Genomic DNA, 12,290 nt, shown 5'->3' on the forward strand with positions numbered 1-12,290 from the left:
CATGCTTAGAGATATCTTTATAGGGAATTCTTCCTCTGGCAGTAAGAATTCAGATGACCACTGATAAAACTTTTCTAGAAGAAAGAAATCCATTTTCATGTAGCCCAATTAATTACTTCAATTTTTACAGTAATTGAATGTTAAAATCAGAAAAATGATTTCTTTCAGAAAAACACACACTAAATGCCACACGGCCTGGAAAGATAAGTAAGTCTAAAGATGACTTGTTAGCAACTTCGTGGTACCTTCGATTGGGACAGTCACAGGTATGCTTCACGACACAACAGTGCACCTCTATCAGTTTTCTACTATAGGAGTACACGACAGAATGGGAGGACAATGGAAAGAAGGCAGTGTCTATGGTCAGAAAAAGTTTTAATTAAAGTTGCTACAGATGCTACTTACTTATTAATTGTATGTTCATAGAGTGCAATGTTACAATCATTTTCTTCATTCACATCTAAATATTCTACCAGACTCTCATGTAAGAAATCTTCAAAATTCCTAGGAAAATAATGATAAAAGGGACATTATAAAAGAGCATTTTATTGAAACATTTTATATAACAACAGAAGATACTGGCTTTCACTTGGCCCAAGGCACCTTTCTCTCCCAGAATTAATATACTGAGATACTTGAAACAGGTTATCCTTGGATCACAATGTGATCACAAATCACTGAGATAAAAACATTAAGTGTATCTGATTTTTCCTAATATGGTTTTCACTTCTAAAATATTTGACTTCAGAAACTCCACATAATGAAAGACCCACAGTATATACATCAATGTAAGTTCTTTTCTCACTAAAAACTATTAGTGTAGAAATTTACACCAAGACTTTCAATTTAACCTGGTAAGTATTTTACCATGTCCAAGCAACTTCATAAGGAGAAAAAAACATTTTTTTTTAAACAGACTGGTATATTTGATGGGGAGAAATTAAGAGATCAAAAATGAAAATGTACTTTTCTTAAAAGAACATCAAATAACATTATTTTTACTTCTGGCCATTTACCTGTACCCCTGAGCCAGCTCTTCCATATGCTTATTTGTGACTGCTGGCTTCTGTTTCTTAACAATTATGTAAGGTCTAGGAAGGAAAAAAATAACAACTTAATAGTAATTTCACAGAAGAGTTATACCAGCAAGTAATATCTGTTATAATGAAATAAGGGAATATGTAGAAATGATCAAAGTTATTCACAGATTGCTTGAGAACACTAATTTTGGCATATGTAACCATACAGGGGCCTCTACCTGCATGCACACAGGTGTTTTCTCAAACACAAATACACACCACACACATACACACACAGTTTTAAATGAAAAGGCAACACAAAAACGATACTCAACAAAGTCTAGAAAGGAAATGAAAACTTTGTCACATGTCATATTTTTTAAAACTGTAAATGTATCAGAGGGTCTTGGAACATGCCACCCACAAGTAAGAGGAAACTGCTATAAACCCATAAAGCTAGCTGGCAACAACACTGTCACCAAGGGTAATGATGGCATTTGTTGTAAGGATGTGATGATGAATACCCAGATGTTCTGGAATGGTCTGATTTAGGATAAGCACCACTGAGATAGACTAATAGGTTACTTTAACTATTCTTGACAAAAACGAATGGCTATACTTTTGCAAAGAATGAGGCTTCCTTACTCCATGATCTCCACTGGCATACTGGGTGGAAGGTAGAGAGAGCACTTGGGTAGATTAACCTGTAACTGTCAGTGGTGACTTGCCGATGAGGGCTTCGCCACTGCGAGGAAACACTGACACAAAGGATGGCATGCAGCATGGAAACGTCAAGGGCCGTTGCTATTTGGACAGCAGCTCTCACATAGAGAAGCAAGAAACCAGCCGACACTTGTGCACTGCACCCTGAAGCCCAAATAACTATGTGAGGACTAATGAGCACTTTAAACTGTTAAGAAGAGGATCTGCATAATCACAAAAGGGGAACATGAGCTGCTGAAAAGTGAACTGGGTGAGCTTTTCATGGAAATCAACAGTACCTTGAAATTCTGGCTTATTCACTGGAGGGAAGCAGAGTGACCTGATGTCACATGGGAGGGCTGCAGCATAGCTCAGGTTAAGACTCAGAAGTGAAGGCAGACACAGGAATTGAAGAGAGAGATCACTAACTCAATAAAACCCACTATTTTTCCTGCCATATCTATAGTCTGCCATTGTAAAATTACTGCTAAAAAAAAAAAAAAAAACTTGTTTTGTTTTAGAATATGCTTTATTATGCTGTATGTAATGAAAGAGAAAAATCATTTAAAAAGCCAACCTGGAACATGTCATTGTTTTTCCTGCCACTAATGAGGCCATGTTGTTAAGCACATTATATGTGATTAGCACCCTACAAGAACTTACCACACCTTGCCAGTTATTCTCAGGATAATCCTAGGAAGGCTTTACTATTTCCATTTTACAGCCAAGGAAACCAAGGCTCAGACTTGTATATTATACTCAGAGTCACACAAATCAATAACTGGCAAGATAAGACTGAACACATATCATTCTCCGGTATATTTAAGAGAAACTTATTCTTGCTAATTTAAGCAACATGGAATTTACTGGAAAAACTAAGAATTTACTGGACGGACAAGAATCAAAGAAAAAGGAGAAATGTTCAGGCATAGAAAGAACAGGAATCACAGCAACTACAAGGATCCAGAAAGAAAGGAGTAATAGGCAGACTCTTGCATGGGTCACTGGCAGCATGTCAACTACTTGCCTCCCTTGATTTATTCTACTTGAATTCAACTGATGAATCTGATGAGGGAGTATGACTGGCCTCACTTGGATCTTATACCTGACCTTTTGCTAGGCAAGGAAAGCCTTCACACAGTATGCAGTAGGGAGGGGCAGTCCCCAAAGGAGAATATAGTATAACTAGAAGGAGGAAAGGATGAGGGACAGACAGACAATGGCAGTCCGCTCTTCCAGTTCTGCTTTCCAACTATTGCTAGCTCACTGCCTTATACCTAACATCATCAGGAGTTGAAAAATTACAACTAGAAAATAAGTGAAGGCTTCTGAAACACCATAATGACCTTAATTGATGCCCCTGCATGTCCCCCAAAGACCAGAGACTATATCATATTCATCACTGTACCTTCAGCTGCTGGACAGTACCTGTGCATAACAAATCCTTAATAAATATTTGCTGAATGAACAATATTAACCTACTTTCCATTAGTTCTAATGTAATTTTTAAAATTCTTGCTTTTCCTCAGCCCTTCTTTATTTCCCCTATACCCAAGTAACACAATCCTATTAATCTTTTAAAGCAGTTTGTAGCAGTGGAATACAGAGGATAAAATCATAACTGCTAGAGTCAAGGGACTTCTAAGGAATTCCCATTAAAAACTTGACTCCGGGGCTGAGATGTGGCTCAAGTGGTAGTGTGCTCGCCTGGCATGCGTGCGGCCCGGGTTCGATCCTCAGCACCACATACAAACAAAGATGTTGTGTCAGCCAATAACTAAAAAATAAAATATTAAAATTCTCTCTCTCTCTCTCTTTAAAAAAAAAAAAAAAACTTTACTCCACCATTCTCTAGCTCTGGGTAAGTTACTCAGGAATACTTCATGGAATACCCCAATTTCCTCATTTGCTAAATGAAAATAATAATTCAACCTCATAGGGTTGAATGTAGTTAGAGCCTTATATATAAGTATATCCATTAAAATAATAAGTAGTGACTAACATTTATTAATAGTACAGTTGATTATCATTAATAATAATTATTTCTCCTCTCCCAGGAGACTGAACTCTCTGAGGGCAACAATGGTCTCCCATTAATCTTTGAAATGTTTATTAACTGAATTAAATGTATCTTAACATTGAAGAAGGAAAAAGAAGCTTCAAAAATAAGTCAATTTGGGCTGGGGATGTGACTCAAGCGGTAGCACACTCGCCTGGCATGCGTGCGGCCCGGGTTCGATCCTCAGCACCACATACAAACAAAGATGTTGTGTCCGCCGAAAACTAAAAAAATAAATAAAAATTCTCTCTCTAAAAAAAAAAAAAAAAAAAGTCAATTTATTTCAAAAGTTAATATAAAGAGACTCTTCTAGCAATATATACCTGCACAATCTTCCTCCATCAGAGGAAATATAAACACACCGATCTGTAAGATTTGTTGAGATGGAAACAAATTCATTGATATATCCTGCTCTTCGCATCAGTCGAAATGTATTCACTAGCTTTTTATGATCTCGAATGACACCCAGAATGTTACCTAAGAAAAAGAAGTAAAAGAAGTAAGAAGAGGTAAGATAGGAACAAAATATAAACCTAATCTCATATAAAATATTTACCCAACACAGGAATACTGAATAGTCATTTGAAAATAGTTATTAACATGTGGCCATCCATAGGCTGAGGGAAGCAGCACAGGGAATGGTCAAGGCCATCCTGGGGCCCTGGAATCCAGGGCCAGTCCTATCACACACTGGCTGAGGAGCAGTGCAAGTGAATTGCACTGTTCTCGTCTGCCAGCACAGTGCTGTGAGTGTACATGTGCATCCACACCACCAGCGTGTGCCCACTGGCTCTATCACTTCCACTGGGAGATTAAGAAGATGAATGAGTTGAAAGTGCTGAGGATTCTGCCCCACACCTAGTGACTGATCATCTGCTCAGCATCTATGAAACGAAGACACTGGGCTTTCCTCCCATTTTCAAAAGGATTCAGAGGCACCAGGACAGAGTGCAGGCCAAGAGTTCATGCACTGTTAGCTTCTTGGATTCACTGGAGAAGGTAGATAGTTAACAGCCCTGTTGAGGTCCTGACTCTCCCTTGGCAGGCCCTACCTGCAAGGGTTAGTGGATCCCTAATTGGGGAGAAGAGAAAGACATGACCTAAGTGGTCAGGGGTGAGCACATCAGGCAGGCACACAAACCACCAAGTCAAAAGGAGAAAGGACGGGCGCACTACTGCCCAGCCTCTGGTGGGCTCTGAAGGAGGCAGGAAGAGGTAAGTGAAAGTGGGTCAGAAGAGAGGGAACTTCTTGCCACAGACTGCTAACATATCCAGGATCAAATGGCTGAATACATTCAACTCACTGTAAGGGCTGACCTGGTTATTTTACAGGGCAACTCAGATATTTAAGGTACCATGCTGAACCTTATTCCACTGTAAATATGTTAGCAGTTGCAAAAGGGGGAAAGCAGTCAGTCTTTGCAGTGTTATCCTTCACTCACACAGCTGTGTCCTCTCAGAACTTTGGATAATGCAGCCAGTAGAATCACTGTCTTCCTTCCACCTTAAAATCAAGGTCCTTCTTAGGCTCAGAGTTAGAATATGTTTGTGATTTAAATATAAGTATATTAACTGACTCCTTCCCTACTCCCAACAGGTTATTAAGGATGAACATGTCTCTATAATATACCCACCATTGAGAAAGACGAGAAACACATTTGGGTAAGAGAGCTCTTCTCCACATAATAAATTCACATCTTCTACTCCCAAGTTACTGGCTAATTTAACAATGGGTCCATCTTCCATATCAGTTGTGATGTGTGTCATAAGGGCCAAATTTTTAACCAAACCGCAGGCCTAAAACATAAGACAATCATTTCTAAGAATGAATATTAGTACAGTGTGTGTCTGAAAATAGCTCACTACTCTGCTGGTGGCAATATAAAGCAGTATAATCTCTTAATGGACATTTTGGTAATTTACAAAAAGAACTTAAAATGTACATGCCCTTTTGCCCAGAGAAATTTATACTCAGGTAACAAGAAAAGATGTAAAATAGATGTAGCCACATAAATGCTCAGCACAGTATATTTGCAATTACAGATAATGATATCATAAATGTACAAAAAAAGGAAAGAAACATTATAGAAACTATTTTTCCCAGAGAGTGGAATATCAAAGTCATTACAATGATATAATATAGGAAAAGAGTAAAGAAAAACAATAATAAATCTAGCTACACAAAAACAGAAAACTTCTGGCAGGAAAAGAGAGACTTTCTACAGAATAACTAGCCAGAACTCTATAAAGTTTTTTGGTCATGAGAGGCAAAGAAAGACTAAAGGACTGCTCCAGACTGAAAGGGACTCAGGAGGCATGGTGACTAAAGCAACACATGACCTGGATCAGAAACAGACATTGTTGGGACAACTGGGGGAAATCTGAACAAGGTCTACAGTCTATGGCATTGTCACTAATGTTGATTTCATGAGGTCAATAACTGTGATAAGATTACATAAAATGCTCACATTGGGGAATCTAGGTGTAAGATTATGGAAAGTCTTAGTTGCAATTTTTTGTATGTAAAATTATTTCATAATAAAAAAATAACAAGAACTTTTCGACTTTTATACAACCCCAAAAATCTACAACAAAAGTATCAATAAGAAAAAACATAGCAAAAGCAGAAAACACTCAGGACACGGGTGACACCTAAAGACTGTAACTTCAATTCTTGGAAACCATTTTCTATATGCACAAAGTAGCCACTTAGCCACTTAATAAAGTTAGCTGAAGGAATCTCTGAGAAACACAGTGCTCCAAAGCTCAAGATGTTTAACTCATGCAAATTTGAAAAACTGTACCAATTTATGTGAATTACCATACTGGGAGAAGAGTTTTTAAAAATCACAAGTGCATAGAATCCTATTTTCTACCCCTCTCAAATCATAACATTTGTTATATTTTGGAACTGACATTTTTTTACTGATCATAAATTAACTTATTTATTCATTCAATATGTATTTATTGGGCCTCCATTCTAAATGAGGCTCTATGTTAGGAGCCTGAGGTACAATGGTAAACCTTCCTTCTTTGGAGGTTTGATTTAAAAGAAATGGAAGCAAGAGAAACTAACAATGGTAATGCAATGGAGAAAGGGGCCATGTCGCAGGGAGGAATGGGAGTAAGCCCCTTTGTTTGGCATTTAGGTAATGACACTAAGTGAGTCAGAATTATCAGGTTTTGGACTGCACACGCTTAGTTAGCTATACCTGAGTACACAATGTCCTCTAAGCACATCTAAAGGAAATAAAAAGCTACTCAAAAAAGGATCCATTTGAGCATCAAAAGTGATGGGTCTCTCAATTGTCCTTCACGTTCTAATCCCCTCTTCATATGATTGACTGATTCTTGGGATAAACTATTATAGGCAAAATCAATGTGGACCATGAATTTCTTTATCAAATGCTTCTGCAGACACTGGTTTTGGAATTATATTGATATACTCTTAACAAATTACATCATTATTTCTTGCCAGATAAGCGGTTAATCTAAGAAAAAGACATGGGCTGGAAAATGAGAGCAGAAGCAGAATCCCCAGCCCCAGACTCCAACAAGTATGTCCTCTGACACTGTACACAGGTGCCTTACCTCTCCTTCAGGAGTGTCCGAAGGACAGAGCATTCCCCACTGAGATGGCTGGAGGGAGCGAGGACCACTCACTTTCCTGGTTTTTTCAAACTGGGAAGAGATTCTTGTCATCATGCCCAGTGCAGATATGTATGACAAGCGTGACAAGACTTGGGTCACACCTTGACGGTCCATTTTAAATCTCTTTAGAGACCAATTTCCCTGTAGAAAAATGACAGACATGAGACTACCAGTAACCCTTTCGTATGCTGCCTGAATCTGAGGAGTCACTCTGAGAAGTTCAGAATAGGAACTGCTTGCTCATGAAATTAAAGCCAGGATATTTATTTCTAAATCAAAATGTCACAATTAAAATTAAAACTTATGCAGCTACTTGCTGAGGTTTTCCAGGAATATGATGAACACAAACTATGTCTAGCAACAATCTCAGAATGCTTCACTCTTTCAACCCTATCATGTCAGTGTAGTCGTCATCTGAAAAACTCACACGTGGAACATGTCAGTTTAACCCAAGGGTCCACTGGAAGCAATAAGTCAGCTGATCAAAGGTAAAATGAGTTTGAAGCCCAAAGAGATAATTTCATGTTGGAATACACTATTATTTGGATGTCTTCCAAAGTTAGTCTTAATTAGAGGAAAATACAGCAACAGAAAAATGACTCATAGCAGTTATTAGGAATAATGAATACACTATAGCTTTCTTCATCAGGTCTGAGTCAAAAAATTATATATGTTCATATTTTTTTTTTAGAGAGAGAGAGAGAGAGGAGAGAATTTTTTAATATTTATTTTTTAGTTTTCGGCGGACACAACATCTTTGTTTGTATGTGATGCTGGGGATCGAACCCAGGCCGCACACATGCCACATCCCCAGCCCAAAAAATTATATATGTTCATATTAAAAGCTGTATATTCTCTGTGGCTATCATGCCAATAGTGGAATAGATTCATATAAATGACTCCTGAAAATTAAATTTGCTTAAATCCTATGCAATAAATATGTCATAGTATATTAAATATATTATTTTATAGTTGGATTACAGCTGTACGCATTAAATTATATCCCCCAAATATAATTCAATTAACAAAAAATAATATGCATCAAAAAAGCAAAGCAGAAAACAAAATATCCTTGGGCTGGGGATGTGGCTCAAGCGGTAGTGCGCTCGCCTGGCATGCGTGCAGCCTGAGTTCGATCCTCAGCACCACAAACAAAGATGTTGTGTCCGCCCAAAATTAAAAAATAAATATTAAAAAAAAATTCACTCTCTCTCTCTCTCTCAAAAAAAAAAAAAAAACTTAATACTTTAGAAAACAAAATATCCAAGAAAATGGTTGGCTCAATTATCTTTCTGATTCCATAGAGAAAAACTATATCTGCAGTGATTCTTCTTTCTCCTTGAAAAACCTGATGACATGAAATTCATCTGGAAAACTAAAGAGGCCAAGAATAGACAAAGGAATCCTTAGTGAGAAAAGCGACGCAGGAGACATGACAATACCAGACCTTAAATAATACTACGAACTACAGTAAGAAAAACAGCATGGTACTGGCACCCAAACAGGCCGACAGAATAGAAGACACAGAGACAAAACCACAGAAATTACCCATATTAGACAAAAGTTACCCCATATTAGACAAAAGTACCAATAATATACACTGGAGGAAAGACAGCCTCTTCCACAAATGCTGCTGAGAAAACTGGAAATCCATATGTAATAGAATGAAAGTTAACCCGTACCTCCCACCCTGCACAAAATTCAGATCAAAGTGGACCTAGGTATTAGACCAGAAACCCTACACATATTAGAATAAAAGGTAGGCCCAATACTCCAACATAAAGGCATAGGAACTGACTTCTTTAACATACAGGCACAAGAACTGACTTCCTTAACAAGACCCCTAAAGTGCAAGAAGTAAAATCGATAATGGGATGGCATCAAACTAAAAAGCTTTTTTCACAGCAAAGAAAATAATCAAAAGCCTAAAGAGAGCGCCTACAGAATGGGAGAAAATCTTGCTACCTGCCCCCCTAACAGATCACTAATTTCGAGGATATATAAAGAACTCAAAAACCTTAATACCAAAATTAAACTAAATAACCCAATCTATAATGGGCAAAAGAACTAAACAGTCACTTCACAGAAAAAATATGAGTGATCAACAAATATATGAAAAAATGCTCCACATCTCTAGCAAATTAAAACTATACTGAGATTTCATTTCACTCCAGTCAGAATGGCAATTATGAAGAATACCATTAACAAGCTGAGCGCTGTAGTGCAAGCCTGAAATCCCAGTGGCTTGGGAGGCTGAGATAGTAGGATGGCAAGTTCAGAGACAGCCTTAGTAACAGCAAGGTGCTAAGCAACTCAGTGAGTCCCTGTCTCTAAATAAAATACAAAATAGGGCTGAAGATGTGGCTCAGTGGCCAAGTGCCCCTGAGTTCAATTCCTGGTGTGTGTGTGTGTGTGTGTGTGTGTGTGTATAAAGAATACTAGTAACAATAAATGTGGGTGAAGATGTGGGGAAATGGGTACAGTCATACATTGTTGGTGGGACTGTAAATTGGTGAGACCACTCTAGAAAATAGTATGGAGACTGCTCAGAAAACTTGGAATGGAGCCACCATTTGACTCAGCTATCCCACTCCTTGGTATATATCCAAGGAAGTTAAAATCAGCATACTATAGTGATACAGTTGCATCTGTATAGCAGATATATAGCAGCACAATTCACAATAGCTAAACTATGGAGCCAACCTAGACGCCCTTCAACAGATGAATGGATAAAGAAAATGTGGCATATATACACATCAGTATTATAGCAAGTAAGAATGATTTTATGTCTATTATGCTAAGTAAAATAAATCAATCCCAAAAACCAAAGGCTGAATATTTTCACTGATATGTGGAAGCTGACTCACAATAAGGGAGGGAGGGAGGAAAGTTCTGTAGATTAGATAAAGGGGAATGAAGGGAAGGAAGTGGGGATAGGAAAAGAGTGGAGTAAACCTAACATAATTTTCCTATATTCATATATGAATATACCACAGTGAATCCCACCATCATGTACATCCACAAGAATGGGGTCCTAATTAGTTAAAGATACATTCCAGGCTTGTATAATTATATCAAAATGGATTCTACTGTCATGTATAACTAAAAAGAACCAATTTTTAAAAAAGAACCTAATGACAACTATAAATATTTTCTTGAGAAAAATGTACAAAATACTATGAACACAAAATCTGACACTCAAATTTCAGGACGCAGACTTCTGGATCCCAGCTTAGACACCTTCATAGTAGATAAATTGCATGGCTACAAAAAGATATTAAGTGATCTGTTCATATTGAAATATATGACTTCGCTGGAGCTCCTTCACAAATTGAAGTTTTCTCTTCATTACAACAAAGCTCCATCACTTCAAAACCTTGAGTTTTTGATAATGTGGAAAAGAATTCATTCTAAGAAGAAATTCTATTATAAAACAAGGAAACAGAGCAAATACACAAATTTCACAAATTAACTTATTTATATTGCTCATTTAGGTAACTCCATTTATCCTTGAAATGAGAAAGAATCTAGTAAACTAACTTATGCCCAGACAGAATAAATAAGGTAAAAAATAAGAATAAATATAATATAAGAATAAATAAGGTAAAAAAATATTTGGTAGAAAGCTAAAAATAAGGCAGCAGCTGATAGCAATCAGGAAGTAGGTAGGGAGTGAAGCCAAGATGTTCAGCATGAGAATTTGTCCCAGTATTCTGCAGGTTTTTTACAAAAGGGAGAAATAGTCAAAGAGTCTAAAAATATTAAGAATTCTACTAAAGCAACACTACAGAACATTATAGGTTCATCTTTCCTGGTCGCCTTCATATTGGGGTACACCTGCCACAAAGCCTACTACTAATTTTCTTAATAAGCAGCCCTGTCAGGGAGATAAAGCAAAGCCACTAAGCAAAAAAACTATTCCAAACAGCTGTTGTGACCTAAAAAAATGGGTCAGGAAGCAAGGAAAAGCAGTTCTCACAAAAGCATGCTTAAAGAGCCTAAATGGCACAGAGGCAGGGTGCACCTCCACTTTAGGTGCAGCTATCACTATAGGTGCTGCTCACACAGACCACTGGAAATTTCCAAAGTCAACTACTGAAGCAGGTCTGCACTCATTCTCTCATCGTTATGGGAATCATTGTGTTGGGCTACACTACCCTTTTGTTGGGACAAGATCCCATCCATAAAACTAATTGTACGTATGGCATCAAAAATGTGAACCAGACTTCATCAGATAGACCTATAGTTGCTATGCTTCAAAAATGGGAGCTAAAACCTATCTGATAACCTTTGGTGAATAGCTGGAGACCCTGAATATACAGCAGCTGCTGAGGACTGAATTCATTGCTCAGGAAAGGAACAGCTGATAGGTCTCTGAAGAATATAAGCTAAATGAAACATTAGGTTAAATGTGAAATGAAACATTTTTGTATTGTTTTGGACAAAACTTGCCAAATAATAAACCTGCCTGAAATACGTCAATTTTATTATACAAAAAAGAAAGTTAAAAGAAAAGGTTATTAAAAGAAAGGTTATTAATAGTTTAAAGGGAAGAATTTTCCCCTCCATGTGTTATCTATTTTCTTTTTGTCTTATATAGAAGGAAGTATAATTTGGCAGGAAAGTTACCAGTAGTCATGATACATTCTAAGACCCTGGTAGATGTCTGAAACTGCAGAAAGCACAGAACCCTATACATCCTATGTGTTTTCTATACATAAGTAACCTATGATGAAGTTTGTTTTGTAAGTTAGGCCAGTAAGAGGTAAACAATAATAACTAACAATAAAATTTGAAAATTAAAATATACGGTAATAAAAGTTATTTAAAACTTATACATTTAATATTTTCAGATATCA

General features: G+C 37.2%; 1 protein-coding gene across 3 annotated transcripts in view; it reads right to left on the minus strand.

Annotated features, from left to right (window-relative positions):
- The window catches only part of Polr3b (RNA polymerase III subunit B), a 130,053-nt gene that overhangs the window by 60,251 nt on the left and 57,512 nt on the right, over positions 1-12,290 (minus strand). For all 3 annotated transcript variants that reach the window (XM_015482813.2, XM_048802616.1, XM_048802619.1), the window contains exons 14-18: positions 7,372-7,572; positions 5,415-5,577; positions 4,104-4,257; positions 1,017-1,091; positions 406-504 (exon numbers count right to left, since the gene is read on the minus strand). In XM_015482813.2, the coding sequence (XP_015338299.1) occupies positions 406-504; positions 1,017-1,091; positions 4,104-4,257; positions 5,415-5,577; positions 7,372-7,572 (692 nt within the window). The remainder of the gene's footprint in view (positions 1-405; positions 505-1,016; positions 1,092-4,103; positions 4,258-5,414; positions 5,578-7,371; positions 7,573-12,290) is intronic.

The sequence above is a fragment of the Marmota marmota genome, unplaced genomic scaffold (assembly GCF_001458135.2).
Source record: "Marmota marmota marmota unplaced genomic scaffold, marMar, whole genome shotgun sequence".
Taxonomy (NCBI): domain Eukaryota; kingdom Metazoa; phylum Chordata; class Mammalia; order Rodentia; family Sciuridae; genus Marmota; species Marmota marmota.